At 40.2% G+C, this 20,151-nt stretch overlaps 1 protein-coding gene across 1 annotated transcript in view; it reads left to right on the top strand.

The window, feature by feature from the left end:
* The window catches only part of LOC117325708, an 84,419-nt gene that overhangs the window by 20,923 nt on the left and 43,345 nt on the right, over nt 1-20,151 (top strand). The window contains 13 exon segments of the mRNA XM_033882130.1: nt 145-223; nt 483-585; nt 905-978; nt 1,332-1,434; nt 1,970-2,088; nt 2,219-2,399; nt 3,916-4,035; nt 4,594-4,741; nt 5,210-5,241; nt 5,595-5,661; nt 8,406-8,532; nt 12,107-12,148; nt 13,359-13,545. Coding sequence (XP_033738021.1) covers nt 145-223; nt 483-585; nt 905-978; nt 1,332-1,434; nt 1,970-2,088; nt 2,219-2,399; nt 3,916-4,035; nt 4,594-4,741; nt 5,210-5,241; nt 5,595-5,661; nt 8,406-8,532; nt 12,107-12,148; nt 13,359-13,545 — 1,382 coding nt within the window.

Genomic DNA, 20,151 nt, shown 5'->3' with positions numbered 1-20,151 from the left:
CCTTGTAAAGTTTTAATCAAACTTTGGAGAATTTTTACGAGGTTTATTCTTTTGATATCTTTTCATAGAATTTATAAGAGGTACAAGACTCAAACACACAAGTTGGCCATCCAGCTACTAACATGCTTCCATGACTTGTTTCAGAAACTGATCGACGGCGACTCAAATACGTGGCATTCAATATACAAGAAGATCTAATCATAGACAAGAAATACACAAATCGGTGAGTTAGTGGCCTTCGATATACTTTTATTTTTCAATCTCTCAAGTGTTATATGTCAAAATAAGAATTGTTCAAAGCTTACATGTTACATTAAGGAAATAAAATGATACCGTTCACACAAGATTATACCTCCCATCATTGTCAAAATTCTCACTGGAAAACAGTGTGTACAAACATCATGTTTATGTAGCATGGTATGTACCGAATGTGTCTGAAGCAAATACCACTTTTTAGCAAAGTGAAATTGTTTTTACTTTAGGGAGTACCAGGTTTTAAAGTACCGTGTTTCCTTCTTGGAGGACCTACTGGAGATCCGGCCGACGGACCTGGAGAGATGTAACATGTTATTGTTACTGCTGGTAGTGAGTACTTGAAGAGTTATACAATCCTCTCAGTGTATTTTGGCTGATCAACTCTTATTAATGACTTTGAAACTTCTTTTATTAATTATCTAACCTAAAATCACATAAGAAAAGTACCCGGGCTATACAAAAGGTTGTATAAGGTATTTGAAAACTTAATTATGGTGAATATATATGACACGTTTCAATAGTGCTAGCCTATACTGTTAACAACTTTGAAAAGTGAGGAAGAGTGGAAGGATGATTGCTCTTAAGTTCTAGGATTGTATTAGAGATACTAAAGTCATTCTATATTAGGTTTATTTTATTTCATTTTCAGACATCACTAGAATTTGTACTCCCAACGCATCTGGTAAAGGAGACTTTGGATACGGCCAAGCTCAGTAAAGTCGGGTAAGTCATATGTCTGGTAAAGGAGACTTTGGATACGGCCAAGCTCAGTAAAGTTGGGTAAGTCATATGTCAGGGTTAAAGAAATATTAGATACAGCCAAGCTCTGTAAAGTTTGGTAAGTCACATGTCTGGTAAAAAGTTATATCCTGCCAAGCTCTCTAAAGTTTGGTAAGTCATATGTCTGGTAAAAAGTTATATCTTGCCAAGCTCAGTAAAGTCGGGTAAGTCATATGTCTAGTAAAAGAAATATCATGCTCAGTGAAGTCAGGAAGTTATGATTATGACTAGATTAGTAAAGTTAAGTTTTCAATTAAAATGTCAATCAGTATATATGAAACACTTTAATGTTATAGGAAAGTGTACACGATGGATCTGTTCCTACTCCCAAGGGATGTCCGCTGTCAGGTGGTCTGTGTTCTCCTGGCCGCTGTTAAGATTGACAAGGATGACAGAGAGGTAAGGATGATAGTATCAAACTCAGTTTGGTTGTGTTATTGTTAATCATTGTAGATTTACATCAGAGGAAACAGTACTAATTAGTTAATGATTGTAGAACTATCGATGTACATCAGAGGAAACAGTACTAATTAGTTAATGATTGTAGAACTATTGATGTACATCAGAGGAAACAGTACTAATTAGTTAATGATTGTAGAACTATTGATGTACATCAGAGGAAACAGTACTAATTAGTTAATGATTGTAGAACTATTGATGTACATCAGAGGAAACAGTACTAATTAGTTAATGATTGTAGAACTATTGATGTACATCAGAGGAAACAGTACTAATTAGTTAATGATTGTAGAACTATTGATGTACATCAGAGGAAACAGTACTAATTAGTTAATGATTGTAGAACTATTGATGTACATCAGAGGAAACAGTACTAATTTGTTAATGATTGTAGAACTATTGATGTACATCAGAGGAAACAGTACTAATTTAATAATAGTCAGAACTGTTCTCATTGCTGCTTATTTTTTTCCAGGATGGTGGTTTGTATGACAAGCTCTACTTGTGCCTTTTCTACACCATTTCTGAACTTATGAAACTAAGCCAGTCAACCAACAAAAAGCAGACGGCCATCAAGTCAAAACTCAACACATTGTAAGTATCATTGTGAAATCTCATTGTAGATCAGGCATCAACTTAAACACATTGTAAATTGACCATCAAATCACACTTAAACACAACTTATAGTCTTCTGTATTAACCAGTAAAAATGTTGATGTTCCAGATACAGTGACTACAAGTGTCTGCTGGCCTCTGAAGTTATACAACTTCTATGTATAGTTCCCGCCTTTTTTGAGTACATCTCCAAAGACATAGGAGTGATGAATCTGATCATGACAGGGACCGGCGACTCCCTGATAGCCGAGAAGATAGCCAGAGTATCCACTGTAGTGGAGGACAAAGGGGTGTGTATGTCAGATATCTTATGGTAGAGGACAAAGGGGTGTGTATGTCAGATATCTGATGGTAGAGGACAAAGGGGTGTGTATGTCAGATATCTGATGGTAGAGGACAAAGGGGTGTGTATGTCAGATATCTGATAGTAGGACAAAGGGGTGTGTATGTCAGATATCTGATGGTACAGGACAAAGGGGTGTGTATGTCAGATATATGATCGTAGGACAAAGGGGTGTGTATGTCAGATATCTGGTGGTAGGACAAAGCGGTGTGTATGTCAGATATCTGGTGGTAGAGGACAAAGGGGTGTGTATGTCAGATATCTGATAGTAGACAAAGGGGTGTGTATGTCAGATATCTGATGGTATAGGACAAAGGGATGTGTATGTCAGATATCTGATGGTAGAGGACAAAGGGGTGTGTATGTCAGATATCTGATGGTAGAGGACAAAGGGGTGTGTATGTCAGATATCTGGTGGTAGAGGACAAAGGGATGTGTATGTCAGATATCTGATAGTAGGACAAAGGGGTGTGTATGTCAGAGATCTTATGGTAGGACAAAGGGGTGTGTATGTCCGATATCTGATGGTATAGGACAAAGGGGTGTGTATGTCAGATATTTTATGGTAGGACAAAGGGGGTGTATGTCAGATATCTGATGGTATAGGACAAAGGGGTTTGTATGTCTGATATCTTATGGTAGGACAAAGGGGTGTGTATGTCTGATATCTTATGGTAGGACAAAGGGGTGTGTATGTCAGATATCTGATGGTATAGGACAAAGGGGTGTGTATGTCAGATATCTGATGGTATAGGACAAAGGGGTGTGTATGTCAGATATCTTATGGTAGAGGACAAAGGGGTGTGTATGTCAGATATCTGATGGTATAGGACAAAGGGGTGTGTATGTCAGATATATGATGGTACAGGACAAAGAGGTGTGTATGTCAGATATCTTATGTTAGAGGACAAAGGGGTGTGTATGTCAGATATATGATGGTACAGGACAAAGGGGTGTGTATGTCAGATATCTGATGGTATAGGACAAAGGGGTGTGTATGTCAGAGATCTTATGGTAGAGGACAAAGGGGTGTACATACTATCTTATGAACCCCAGCTCAGATTTAGTTTATATTCCCAAAAAAGCATCTCACCATCAAGGTATACACCTGACTAGATTTTGGAAGTCATTGGTCAAGGTCACAAGTTGCACTTGATCACTTCTGCTATGAAAAACATTGTGTACAGGATATCGCTTGTACCCTTGGACAGAATTATGTTATTGATTGTAATTGTACCTTACCACAAAATCTTCTCATAAATCCCAAACCAAGGCAATTAATACAGGCTCATTTGGCCTCTTTGTTTGGAGAGGATGTGTTTGTGTGTTTCTTGTATATATTAATGTGAAGTGGTGGGATGGTGACTAATGTCATCAGCTGTTTTTAGGGGACATGTTTGTTGGATATTTTATAGAGGAAGGGTATTATGATAATGGATATTAACATTAGCTGGTATTTACAGGGTGAGCTGAAGCGTCTTTATGAGGACCAGGCAGAGCTGTTGCTACAGAAAGTCCAGGAGCAGTGCCTTAACCTGAGTAACAGGACTCCAAAAATGCCATCCTCTGACGAGGTGATCAATGTAAGTCAGGCCCTGGATAAGGTGTGTAATGTTAGGGTTTACTAAGTTGTCAGTCATATAATTAGTCCCACCCCTCTGAGATTAAGTAATCGTAACTAGAATGTGTATACCTCATTGGGTGTCTGCATAATTTTATATCATATTTATAACTGTCAGTAATGGCCCTGACTCTGTATATTAAGATTTGTAACAGTCACTAATGGCCCTGACTCTGTATATTATGATTTGTAACAGTCAATGATGGCCCTGACTCTGTATATTATGATTTGTAACAGTCAATGATGGCCCTGACTGTATATTATGATTTGTAATAGTCAATGATGGCCCTGACTCTGTATATTATGATTTGTAACAGTCAATGATGACCCTGACTGTATATTATGATTTATAACAGTCAATGATGGCCCTGACTCTGTATATTATGATTTGTAACAGTTAGTGATATCCCTGACTCTGTATATTATGATTTATAACAGTCAATGATGGCCCTGACTCTGTATATTATGATTTATAACAGTCAATGATGACCCTGACTCTGTATATTATGATTTATAACAGTCGATGAAGGCCTTACCTATGAAGCGTCCTCTCTCTGCCCTTGAGCTGGCTGACTTCCATTCTAAAGGAGTAACCAGTCCCCACAAAGATGCCCCTCGGATCATGAGTGCCCGGCGACCATCAGACCGGGGCAGGAAGAGATTCCCACGTATGACTTACTTTACTTATTCCTACTCTGATTATGAACAATACCATCCAATTAAAAATAAGGAGATTTTGTGTAAATATCAGTAAGAATTATAAGTTTATGTTTAAGTCTTCCGCTTGGCTATTTTGTGTATAATTCAATAGATCTCTGTCAACAAATATAGTATTTATGAATTCAAATTATTGGAGAAATGTCTACAGCTATTCTACAAAACTATGAAACGATAAACAGTTTTGTTTGAGTAAGGTAATACTAATTTACCTTTTTTATAAACTTCAAAACTCACAATTACAGTATGCACAAAAATGATTATTTTTTAAATATCTTATTTATGAAGGGAACAGGCACTTGTATATACAAAAATGTATGTATATTTGTATCTATATATAAGTACCACTTTAATCATACAAAATTCTAAAAACTTTTTGATAATATAGAAAATCCTGACAGATGAGTTTGGTATTTCAGGTCTTGGTGACATACTACTACTGGGGCCACAGGTAGGTATTAGTCCTCAGTGTTCTGGTGAATATCCTCACACAGATAAAAGATTAGTCCACCAGCTCTCATGACGTTAATACTTTTATGTTTTCTACTTCTGATAAAATATGTACCTGTGGCTATAAATAAGCCCTGCAATTGTTTTCTCAATGTAAGATTTTAATATATACCATCATGTCAAATTAAATGTCAAGGTCACATAAATTAATTGAGATTTCCATTAGAAATTTATCTTACCTAATGAATAATATTTCAAACAAATGGTATCAGAACTGTTGAACCTCTGTTTAAAATCAAAACTGTTACAGGTACATACTATGTAGAATTATGATGGTATAATATTATTTTTCAGACACTTGGTAAAATTGTGTCCCTCCCACAGCCTTTTGTTGCCTTGGTTTCAATGGATTCGGTACCAGGTAAGGTGTTATAAGTCACAGTAATGTTTGTAAGGTGGTGAGATATATTGTATGTTTGTCTCTGAGGGAGTTAGGTATAAGTCACAGTAATGTTTGTAAGGTGGTGAGATATATTGTATGTTTGTCTCTGAGGGAGTTAGGGAGTCACAGTAATGTTTGTAAGGTGGTGAGATATATTGTATGTTTGTCTCTGAGGGAGTTAGGTATATGTCACAGTAATATTTGTAAGGTGGTGAGATATATTGTATGTTTGTAAGGTGGTGAGATATATTGTATGTTTGTCTCTGAGGGAGTTAGGTATATGTCACTGTAATGTTTGTAAGGTGGTGAGATATATTGTATGTTTGTCTCTGAGGGAGTTAGGTATAAGTCACTGTAATGTTTGTAAGGTGGTGAGATATATTGTATGTTTGTCTCTGAGGGAGTTAGGTATAAGTCACTGTAATGTTTGTAAGGTGGTGAGATATATTGTATGTTTGTCTCTGAGGGAGTTTGGTCTAAGTCACAGTAATGTTTGTAAGGTGGTGAGATATATTGTATGTTTGTATCTGAGGGAGTTAGGGAGTCACAGTAATGTTTGTAAGGTGATGAGATATATTGTATGTTTGTCTCTGAGGGAGTTAGGTCTAAGTCACAGTAATATTTGTAAGGTGGTGAGATATATTGTATGTTTGTAAGGTGGTGAGATATATTGTATGTTTGTCTCTGAGGGAGTTAGGTATAAGTCACTGTAATGTTTGTAAGGTGGTGAGATATATTGTATGTTTGTAAGGTGGTGAGATATATTGTATGTTTGTCTCTGAGGGAGTTAGGTATAAGTCACAGTAATGTTTGTAAGGTGGTGAGATATATTGTATGTTTGTCTCTGAGGGAGTTAGGTATAAGTCACAGTAATGTTTGTAAGGTGGTGAGATATATTGTATGTTTGTCTCTGAGGGAGTTAGGTCTAAGTCACAGTAATATTTGTAAGGTGGTGAGATATATTGTATGTTTGTAAGGTGGTGAGATATATTGTATGTTTGTCTCTGAGGGAGTTAGGTATAAGTCACAGTAATGTTTGTAAGGTGGTGAGATATATTGTATGTTTGTCTCTGAGGGAGTTAGGTATATGTCACTGTAATGTTTGTAAGGTGGTGAGATATATTGTATGTTTGTCTCTGAGGGAGTTAGGTATAAGTCACAGTAATGTTTGTAAGGTGGTGAGATATATTGTATGTTTGTCTCTGAGGGAGTTAGGTATAAGTCACTGTAATGTTTGTAAGGTGGTGAGATATATTGTATGTTTGTCTCTGAGGGAGTTAGGTATAAGTCACAGTAATGTTTGTAAGGTGGTGAGATATATTGTATGTTTGTCTCTGAGGGAGTTAGGTATAAGTCACTGTAATGTTTGTAAGGTGGTGAGATATATTGTATGTTTGTCTCTGAGGGAGTTTGGTCTAAGTCACAGTAATGTTTGTAAGGTGGTGAGATATATTGTATGTTTGTATCTGAGGGAGTTAGGGAGTCACAGTAATGTTTGTAAGGTGATGAGATATATTGTATGTTTGTCTCTGAGGGAGTTAGGTCTAAGTCACAGTAATATTTGTAAGGTGGTGAGATATATTGTATGTTTGTCTCTGAGGGAGTTAGGTCTAAGTCACAGTAATACTTGTAAGGTGGTGAGATATATTGTATGTTTGTCTCTATAATGTTTGTAAGGTAGTGAAATATATTGTATGTTTGTCTCTGAGGGAGTTAGGGAGTCACTGTAATGTTTGTAAGGTGGTGAGATATATTATATGTTTGTCTCTGAGGGAGTTAGGGAGTCACAGTAATGTTTGTAAGGTGGTGAGATATATTGTATGTTTGTCTCTGAGGGAGTTAGGTATATGTCACTGTAATGTTTGTAAGGTGGTGAGATATATTGTATGTTTGTCTCTGAGGGAGTTAGGTATATGTCACTGTAATGTTTGTAAGGTGGTGAGATATATTGTATGTTTGTCTCTGAGGGAGTTAGGGAGTCACAGTAATGTTTGTAAGGTGGTGAGATATATTGTATGTTTGTCTCTGAGGGAGTAAGGTATAAGTCACTGTAATGTTTGTAAGGTGGTGAGATATATTGTATGTTTGTCTCTGAGGGAATTAGGTATATGTCACAGTAATGTTTGTAAGGTGGTGAGATATATTGTATGTTTGTCTCTGAGGGAGTTAGGTATATGTCACAGTAATATTTGTAAGGTGGTACAGAGTTATGGCCCCTTGACTTGTAGTCTGAGTATATAGTTCAGATAGCTGATACTGATGTTAGGTTTATGGCAGAGTTATGGCCCCTTGACTTGTAGTCTGAGTATATAGTTCAGATAGCTGATACTGACGTGGGGTATATGGCAGAGTTATGGCCCCTTGACTTGTAGTCTGCGTATATAGTTCAGATAGCTGATACTGACATGGGGTATATGGCAGAGTTATGGCCCCTTGACTTGTAGTCTGATATTAACATCATGTAGTTCCTGCTCACTCTAACTGCTGATTGAATGATTTTACCATTTGGCGTACCATTCCTGTTTTAATGCTATTTTACATCTGTAAATACTGTTAGAGCCATATTGCTGTAGATTATTATACATTATAATGATTTAATGTCCGTAAATATTGTTTGAGCCATATTGGCATAGACTTTTATACATTATAATGATTTTACATCTATAAATACTTAAGAGCTATATTGCTGTAGATTTTTATACATTATAATGATTGGTGTGTAGTGGCCAATGGAGCTATGGAGAGCAAACTAAAACACAGTGACGACCACTATACGTATATCAACATGGACCATCTTGGTTGGGACCTGGACTTGGGAGTGTGGAAACCCAAGGGAGCCATTGGTGACAGGTAGGTTATCAGTCAGGTCATCAGTCACCTGATACATATAATCCGTGTGTCTACATTATTTTTTTTTTTTGTAATTTTCCATTTATTAAAGATGTTTCATCAGATATATCTATATTATAATAAAAAGTTTTATTCTCATACTTGAAATGATAACTACAAGGGAGACAATTATAGTGTGTTCATTTAAAGTGTATGAAATGATATTGAAATTTAATTGTTAAATACGATTGACAATAAGTTATTTTTAAAATAAGTGGTAATTGTTAAGTAAGTGTTAACTGGGAAGAATACAGACTACATATTAATCTGCAATCTACCAATTGAGATGATGAGGTGTTAAAACTCAATATTTCAGTGTTATGCACTTTGATGCAAGGTACAATATTGTAGTGTTTGGTATTGTGAATATCTTTAACAAACTAATACTCGTTTGTGACAGAATATGTAATCATTATAATTATCAGTGTTAGAAAATGATATCAGAATGAAATGTTTTTTCTAAAAACTGATGGTTATCGGGTTTTGAGGATGATCATTGTGTTTTGTGATGTAGAGTTGTGTGATTAGGAATGCACCTTTTGAATTGCTTGTGACACCATATCATTAAGGTGACATTGTATCAGTAAAGTGACACTGTATCAGTAAGGTGACATTGTATCAGTAAGGTGACACTATCAGTGACATTGTATCAGTAAGGTGACACTGTATCAGTAAGGTGACACTATCAGTAAGGTGACATTGTATCAGTAAGGTGACATTGTATCAGTAAGGTGACATTGTATCAATAAGGTGACACTGTATCAGTAAGGTGACATTGTATCTGTAAGGTGACATTGTATCAGTGACATTGTATCAGTAAGGTGACACTGTATCAGTAAGGTGACACTGTATCAGTAAGGTGACACTGTATCAGTAAGGTGACATTGTATCTGTAAGGTGACATTGTATCAGTAAGGTGACACTGTATCAGTGACACTGTATCAGTAAGGTGACACTGTATCAGTAAGGTGACATTGTATCAGTAAGGTGACACTGTATCAGTAAGGTGACACTGTATCAGTAAGGTGACATTGTATCAGTAAGGTGACACTGTATCAGTGACATTGTATCAGTGAGGTGACACTGTATCAGTAAGGTGACACTGTATCAGTAAGGTGACACTGTATCAGTAAGGTGACATTGTATCAGTCAGGTGACACTGTATCAGTAAATTGACATTGTATCAGTAAGGTGACATTGTATCTGTAAGGTGACATTGTATCAGTAAGGTGACATTGTATCAGTAAGGTGACACTGTATCAGTAAGGTGACACTGTATCAGTAAGGTGACATTGTATCAGTAAGGTGACATTGTATCAGTGACATTGTATCAGTGAAGTGACATTGTATCAGTAAGGTGACATTGTATCAGTAAGATGACACTGTATCAGTGAGGTGACATTGTATCAGTAAGGTGACATTGTATCAGTAAGGTGACATTGTATCAGTGGGGTGACACTGTATCAGTAAGGTGACATTGTATCAGTAAGGTGACATTGTATCAGTAATGTGACATTGTATCAGTGAGGTGACATTGTATCAGTAAGGTGACATTGTATCAGTAAGGTAGCACTGTATCAGTAAGGTGACATTGTATCAGTAAGGTGACACTGTATCAGTAAGGTGACATTGTATCAGTAAGGTGACATTGTATCAGTAAGGTGACACTGTATCAGTAAGGTGACACTGTATCAGTAAAATGACACTGTATCAGTGAGGTGACATTGTATCAGTAAGGTGACATTGTATCAGTAAGGTGACATTGTATCAGTGAGGTGACATTGTATCAGTAAGGTGACATTGTATCAGTAAGGTAGCACTGTATCAGTAAGGTGACATTGTATCAGTAAGGTGACACTGTTTCAGTAAGGTGACATTGTATCAGTAAGGTGACACTGTATCAGTAAGGTGACACTGTATCAGTAAGATGACACTGTATCAGTGAGGTGACATTGTATCAGTGAGGTGACATTGTACCAGTGAGGTGACATTGTATCAGTAAGGTGACATTGTATCAGTAAGGTGACATTGTATCAGGAAGGTGACACTGTATCAGTAAATTGACACTGTATCAGTAAGGTGACACTGTATCAGTGAGGTGACATTGTATCAGTAAGGTGACACTGTACCAGTGAGGTGACATTGTACCAGTAAGGTGACACTGTATCAGTGAGGTGACATTGTATCAGTAAGGTGACATTGTATCAGTAAGGTGACACTGTATCATTAAGGTGACATTGTATCTGTAAGGTGACATTGTATCAGTAAGGTGACATTGTATCAGTGAGGTGACACTGTATCAGTAAGGTGACATTGTATCAGTAAGGTGACATTGTATCAGTAAGGTGACATTGTATCAGTGAGGTGACATTGTATCAGTGAGGTGACATTGTATCAGTAAGGTGACACTGTATCAGTGAGGTGACATTGTATCAGTAAGGTGACACTGTATCAGTAAGGTGACACTGTATCAGTAAGGTGACATTGTATCAGTAAGGTGACATTGTATCAATAAGGTGACACTGTATCAGTGAGGTGACATTGTATCAGTGAGGTGACACTGTATCAGTAAGGTGACACTGTATCAGTAAGGTGACACTGTATCAGTAAGGTGACATTGTATCAGTAAGGTGACAGGGTAAGGTGACATTGTATCAGTAAGGTGACATTGTATCAGTAAGGTGACATTGTATCAGTTAGGTGACACTGTATCAGTGGGGTGACACTGTATCAGTTAGGTGACACTGTATCAGTAAGGTGACATTGTACCACTAACCTGTATTACTGAGGTTACATGGAGACTGGCTGTGCTATGGTTGCCATAGGAAAACTATAAAATGGCTATATCTATTGCCATGCTAGACGTCTGTAACAGCAGACCTATTTACTGTTGGCTTTGTCTGTACAGATTTGAAATGATTACGTATAACTGAGTGGCCAACATTTCTGGACTGGCTTTGTTCCTTCATGCTCTGTTATTCTGTGTCATACATACAGCGTAAACCTATCATTGTTTTAGTCTATGTATACATGTATGTATTTATAATGCACATTATACCATTCTGTTAAAATGAACTAGTATACCTATGTCCAGTGGAAGTAAACTGATGTATTGATATCAAATTTTGATTTATAGAAACATGAAAATCAATATTCTAATAATAATATACTAAGGCCAGTGTTCATATGTGATATTAGCTTCCTAGAATTGCAGAAATATATTACCATGGGTAGATTCCTATAATATTTCTCAATTGTCAACTGCTGAATTCGGAACAAAATCTAACCAGAGAGAATTGTAAACATTTCAAATTCACTTGTCTATTAAAGCTTTCCTATGCACCGAGTCAATAAAAAAAGCTGCTAAAAAATGCTAGTACAAACATAAGCTTGCTGTCATAGAAAAACACTGCACCCACCTGTAATATACACATGTGATCAACCTTCATTGGTCTGTGTTGGGCTGTGTTACTGTGTTGGTTTTTTTGTGAGTGACATTGTGTGAGATTGTAGGTTTTGCTTTTCTTTGTTTCAGCCTCCTCAAGGAATTCCTTGCCAATCATAAGTTTCCTAACAGGTACCCTTTAGTAGTTGGGATGTAGCCTTACCTTTGTAGTGGTTAGTACCACACCCTATGTAACACACCTTGTCTAGGTGGGACCTAACCTTACCTGTAGTACCCCACTCTATATAACACACCTTGTCTAGGTGGGACCTTACCTGTAGTACCACACCCTATATAACACACCTTGTCTAGGTGGGACCTAACCTTACCTGTAGTACCACACCCTATATAACACACCTTGTCTAGGTGGGGCCTAACCTTACCTGTAGTACCACACCCTATATAACACACCTTGTCTAGGTGGGACCTAACCTTACCTGTAGTACCACACCCTATATAACACACCTTGTCTAGGTGGGACCTAACCTTACCTGTAGTACCACACTCTATATAACACACCTTGTCTAGGTGGGACCTAACCTTACCTGTAGTACCACACTCTATATAACACACCTTACATTTGTGTATCCCATCATCACCTGTAGTCAGTACCTGTACTTAACTTGTAATTTCATAATTGCATGAATTGTTTTCCGTAGTTATCACCTAAGACGTACTCCCTCCTGCTCGTATGCTATGTTATATTCTATTATATATACATAGTAAGTACTGTTGTTACCTATACTCCGTATATGTACTGTATTATTTATAGATTTTGTTTTAAGGAAGATAACATTTTTATTTTAATCTTTTTATTGAGCTTTTGAAGTTTAGATAGTGATGCATGCCATATAAGCCTAACCATTTGAAATTAAAAGTAATTTCACTTTGAAATATGTTTTTGCTTGTACCGCGTATATATTTTTTTCTTTTTATACTGATATTGTTTAAATCTTCATTCATCATCATGTTCATTTGTTTTCATTGTTCACTGTAATTGTGTTTCTATTCCATATAAATCTATTTTCATATAACTGTAGTATAAAATATACTCTATTTGGATGTAAAGTTATAGATACATTGATTAAATCTTGTGACTATGAGATTTTAAGATATATACTGATGCCTTTGTAGAAATCTTGACTATCATGTTGAATAATGTGTTTACATCAGTCTCAAAAATTAAATGATATGCAGAAATTGTTACTTAAAAATTACAGGTTTATGTGGAGTGTATAATTGTGGTATTGGATTGTAGTACATTATGTAGAGTCTGAGAATTGAAATGTCTTTATGATGTTAAGTAATTTTAGAGAAATAATATGTGATGTTGCTTGGACAGGCTGACCATGCATAATGTGGAGGATCTACAGAAGGACCTTGAACGGAAGGCCAACATGGATGACCACACAGTTCGACCAAATTCACCCAATTGGAATACCCCTACCCCGGGACCTGGTCAGGAACCCCCTCTCATATACTCACCCCGTCATCCCCCTACTACGCCCGAGAAGGCACTTAGACCAAAGGTAGGTAAACACATACCACAAAGTAGGCGCCTTCCATATCCAACCCAACCCTACTAGAGGTAGGTACCACCCAACACACCCCTACTACAGGTAGGTACCACCACACACAACACACCCCTACTACAGGTAGGTACCACCACACCCAACAACACACCCTACTACAGGTAGGTACCACCCAACACACCCCTACTACAGGTAGTCCCAAACCAACCAAACCACACCCCTACTACGAGGTAGGTACCACCCAAACCACCCCACTCGGAACCACACACCACAACACAGAACCCCCAACACCCATACGGGTAGTACCACCCAAACCCAACACAACCCTCACTACAGTTAGGTACAACACCACCCCAACACACCCCTACTACAGGTAGGTACCACCCAACACACCCCTACTACAGGTAGGTACCACCACACACAACACACCCCTACTACAGGTAGGTACCACCACCCAACACACCCCTACTACATGTAGGTACCACCACACCCAACACACCCCTACTACAGGTAGGTACCACCACACACAACACACCCCTACTACAGGTAGGTACCACCACACAACAACACACACCCTACTACATGTAGTACCCCCAAAACACAACACCCCCTACTACAGGTAGGTACCACCCAACACACCCCTACTACAGGTAGGTACCACCACACACAACACACCCCTACTACAGGTAGGTACCACCACACACAACACACCCCTACTACAGGTAGGTACCACCACACACAACACCCCTACTACAGGTAGGTACTACCACACACAACACACCCCTACTACAGGTAGGTACCACCACACACAACACACCCCTACTACAGGTAGGTACCACCACACACAACACACCCCTACTACAGGTAGGTACCACCACACACAACACATCCCTACTACAGGTAGGTACCACCACACCCAGCACACCCCTACTACAGGTAGGTACCACCACACACAACACACCCCTACTACAGGTAGGTACCACCACAACACACCCCTACTACAGGTAGGTACCACCACACACAACACACCCCTACTACAGGTAGGTACCAACACACACAACACACCCCTACTACAGGTAGGTACCAACACACCCAACACACCCCTACTACAGGTAGGTACCACCACACACAACACACCCCTACTACAGGTAGGTACCACCACACCCAACACACCCCTACTACAGGTAGGTACCAACACACACAACACACCCCTACTACAGGTAGGTACCACCACACAACACACCCCTACTACAGGTAGGTACCACCACACACAACACACCCCTACTACAGGTAGGTACCACCACACACAACACACCCCTACTACAGGTAGGTACCAACACACCCAACACACCCCTACTACAGGTAGGTACCACCACACACAACACACCCCTACTACAGGTAGGTACCACCACACCCAACACACCCTACTACAGGTAGGTACCACCACACCAACACACCCCTACTACAGGTAGGTACCACCACACACACCCCCCCTACTACAGGTAGGTACCACCACACACAACACGCCCCTACTACAGGTAGGTACCACCACACACAACACACTCCTACTACAGGTAGGTACCACACCACACAACCACACCCCTACTACACGTAGGTACCCACCACACACAACCACCACCCCTACTACAGGTAGGTACCACCACACCCAACACACCCCTACTACAGGTAGGTACCACCACACACAACACACCCCTACTACAGGTAGGTACCACCACACACAACACACCCCTACTACAGGTAGGTACCACCACACACAACACACCCCTACTACAGGTAGGTACCACCACACCCAACACACCCCTACTACAGGTAGGTACCACCACACACAAACACACACCTACTACAGGTAGGTACCACCACACACAACACACCCCTACTACAGGTAGGTACCACCCCAACACACCCCTACTACAGGTAGGTACCACCCAACACACCCTACTACAGGTAGGTACCACCCAAACACACACCTACTACAGGTAGGTACCACCACACACAACACACCCCTACTACAGGTAGGTACCACTACACCCAACACACCCCTACTACAGGTAGGTACCACCACACCCAACACATCCCTACTCCAGGTAGGTACCACCACACACAACACTCCCCTACTACAGGTAGGTACCACCACACCCAACACACCCCTACTACAGGTAGGTACCACCCAACACACCCCTACTACAGGTAGGTACCACCCAACACACCCCTACTACAGGTAGGTACCACCACACCCAACACACCCTACTACAGGTAGGTACCACCACACACAACACACCCCTACTACAGGTAGGTACCACCCAACACACCCCTACTACAGGTAGGTACCACCACACCCAACACACCCCTACTACAGGTAGGTACCACCCTACACACCTCTACTACAGGTAGGTACCAACACACCCAACACACCCCTACTACAGGTAGGTACCACCCAACACACCCCTACTACAGGTAGGTACCACCACACCCAACACACTCCTACTACAGGGAGGTACCACCACACCCAACACACCCCTACTACAGGTAGGTACCACCACACACAACACACCCCTACTACAGGTAGGTACCACCCAACACACCCCTACTACAGTTAGGTACCACCACACCCAACACACCCCTACTACAGGTAGGTACCAGCACACACAACACACACCCTACTACAGGTAGGTACCACCACACACAACACACCCCTACTACAGGTAGGTACCACCCAACACACCCCTACTACAGGTAGGTACCACCACACCCAACACACCCCTACTACAGGTAGGTACCACCCAACACACCCCTACTACAGGTAGGTACCACCCAACACACCCATACTACAGGTAGGTACCACCACACACAACACACCCCTACTACAGGTAGGTACCACCACACCCAACACGCCCCTACTACAGGTAGGTACCACCACACCCAACACACCTCTACTACAGGTAGGTACCACCACACCCAACACGCCCCTACTACAGGTAGGTACCACCACACCCAACAGGCCCCTACTACAGGTAGGTACCACCACCCAACACACCCCTACTACAGGTAGGTACCACCCCACCCAACCCAAAATCATCCGGATTACTGCAGGAATTTTAATAATAAAATTCCATTCCATTCCTAAAATCCTAATTTCCGGACTTGTGAGTACAAATAACATTACAGAAATCTGTTCCCGGACATTTCCGTCCAGATTGTAGTTTTCCGGACTATCGGTGTCCGGATTATTCTGGGTCTACTGTTCACCAACAGAAACCTGTTCTCGGATATTTCCATCTGGATTCTTTACATCCCTGCCATGAAGTAGGCAACTCACTCCCAAACTAGATATACACACACCCTGACACACCCTGACACACCCTGACAACCCCTGACACACCCTGACACACCCTGACAACCCCTGACACACCCTGACAACCCCTGACACACCCTGACAACCCCTGACACACCCTGACACACCCTGACAACCCCTGACAACCCCTGACACACCCTGACAACCCCTGACAACCCCTGACAACTCCTGACACACCCTGACAACCCCACCACAAAATAAGAAACAGTCTCATCTTCAGAAAACAATGAAAAAACAAAAATGCCAATACTCCTGTTCACATTCTTAAAACCAACCAATCCTACAATAGGAATACACTCCAGTAGACAAGATTGTTGCACATTAGTCTGAGTAATTGGATCCAGCAAAATGAATAAAAGAATGAATGAATTAATCAATAATCAATCAATCAATAATCAATCAATTAATCAAACTAGCTCCTTTTCACTACACTGCTGTGATCTTGTATATGAACTTTGATTTCTTAAAATGAATTGTAGCTGATCATGGGTATACTGCCTGATCGACTGTTCCACCACAATAGATATATCATAAACTGGGTAAGTGGGGACATCATGTGTGGCTAAATAGATATACCATGGGTATGTGGGGACATCATGTGTGGCTAAATAGATATACCATGGGTATGTGGGGACATCATGTGTGGCTAAATAGATATACCATGGGTATGTGGGGGACATTATGTGTGGCTAAATAGATATACCATGGGTATGTGGGGACATCATGTGTGGCTAAATAGATATACTGTGGGTATGTGGGGGACATCATATGTGGCTAAATAGATATACTGTGGGTATGTGGGGGACATCATATGTGGCTAAATAGATATACTGTGGGTATGTGGGGGACATCATATGTGGCTAAATAGATATACCATGGTTATGTGGGGGACATCATATGTGGCTAAATAGATATACCATGGGTATGTGGGGGACATCATATGTGGCTAAATAGATATACTGTGGGTATGTGGGGGACATTATGTGTGGCTAAATAGATATACCATGGGTATGTGGGGGACATCATGTGTGGCTAAATAGATATACCATGGGTATGTGGGGGACATCATGTGTGGCTAAATAGATATACTGTGGGTATGTGGGGGACATCATGTGTGGCTAAATAGATATACTGTTGGTATGTGGGGGACATCATGTGTGGCTAAATAGATATACTGTGGGTATGTGGGGGACATCATATGTGGCTAAATAGATATACCATGGTTATGTGGGGGACATCATATGTGGCTAAATAGATATACCATGGGTATGTGGGGGACATCATGTGTGGCTAAATAGATATACCATGGGTATGTGGGGGACATCATGTGTGGCTAAATAGATATACCATGGGTATGTGGGAGACATCATGTGTGGCTAAATAGATATACTGTGGGTATGTGGGGGACATTATGTGCGGCTAAATAGATATACCATGGGTATGTGGGGACATCATGTGTGGCTAAATAGATATACTGTGGGTATGTGGGGACATCATGTGTGGCTAAATAGATATACCATGGGTATGTGGGGATATCACATGTGGCTAAATAGATATACTGTGGGTATGTGGGGGACATCATGTGTGGCTAAATAGATATACCATGAGTATGTGGGGACATCATATGTGGCTAAATAGATATACTGTGGGTATGTGGGGGACATCATGTGTGGCTAAATAGATATAATGTGGGGGACATCATGTGTGGCTAAATAGATATACTGTGGGTATGTGGGGGACATCATGTGTGGCTAAATAGATATACCATGGGTATGTGGGGACATCATGTGTGGCTAAATAGATATACCATGAGTATGTGGGGACATCATATGTGGCTAAATAGATATACCATGAGTATGTGGGGACATCATATGTAGCTAAATAGATATACCATGGGTATGTCGAGGACATCATATGTGGCTAAATAGATATACCATGGGTATGTGGGGGACATCATATGTGGCTAAATAGATATACTGTGGGTATGTGGGGGACATCATGTGTGGCTAAATAGATATACCATGAGTATGTTGGGACATCATATGTGGCTAAATAGATATACTGTGGGTATGTGGGGGACATCATGTGTGGCTAAATAGATATACTGTGGGTATGTGGGGGACATCATGTGTGGCTAAATAGATATACCATGGGTATGTGGGGGACATCATATGTGGCTAAATAGATATACTGTGGGTATGTGGGGGATATCATGTGTGGCTAAATAGATATACTGTGGGTATGTGGGGGACATCATGTGTGGCTAAATAGATATACCATGGGTATGTGGGGGACATCATGTGTGGCTAAATAGATATACCATGGGTATGTGGGGACATCATATGTGGCTAAATAGATATACTGTGGGTATGTGGGGGACATCATGTGTGGCTAAATAGATATACCATGGGTATGTGGGGGACATCATGTGTGGCTAAATAGATATACCATGGGTATGTGGGGACATCATATGTGGCTAATTAGATATACCATGGGTATGTGGGGACATCATGTCTGGCTAAATAGAAATACCATGGTTATGTTGGGGACATCATATGTGGCTAAATAGATATACTGTGGGTATGTGGGGGACATCATATGTGGCTAAATAGATATACCATGAGTATGTGGGGGACATCATATGTGGCTAAATAGATAAACTGTGGGAATGTGGGGGGCATCATGTGTGGCTAAATAGATATACCATGGGTATGTTGGGGACATCATGTGTGGCTAAATAGATATACTGTGGGTATGTCGGGGACATCATGTGTGGCTAAATAGATATACTGTGGGAATGTGGGGGACATCATATGTAGCTAAATAGATATACTGTGGGAATGTGGGGGGCATCATGTGTGGCTAAATAGATATACTGTGGGTATGTGGGGGACATCATGTGTGGCTAAATAGATATACTGTGGGAATGTGGGGGGCATCATGTGTGGCTAAATAGATATACCATGGGTATGTGGGGGACATCATGTGTGGCTAAATAGATATACTGTGGGTATGTGGGGGACATCATGTGTGGCTAAATAGATATACTGTGGGTGTGTGGGGGATATCATGTGTGGCTAAATAGATATACTGTGGGTATGTGGGGGACATCATGTGTGGCTAAATAGATATACCATGGGTATGTGGGGGACATCATGTGTGGCTAAATAGATATACCATGGGTATGTGGGGGACATCATATGTGGCTAAATAAATATACTGTGGGTATG

Source organism: Pecten maximus, chromosome 4, assembly GCF_902652985.1.
Source record: "Pecten maximus chromosome 4, xPecMax1.1, whole genome shotgun sequence".
NCBI classification, from domain to species: Eukaryota; Metazoa; Mollusca; class Bivalvia; order Pectinida; family Pectinidae; genus Pecten; species Pecten maximus.
The sequence above is the reverse complement of the archived record's forward strand: the minus strand, read 5'-3'. Positions and strand labels throughout refer to the sequence as shown.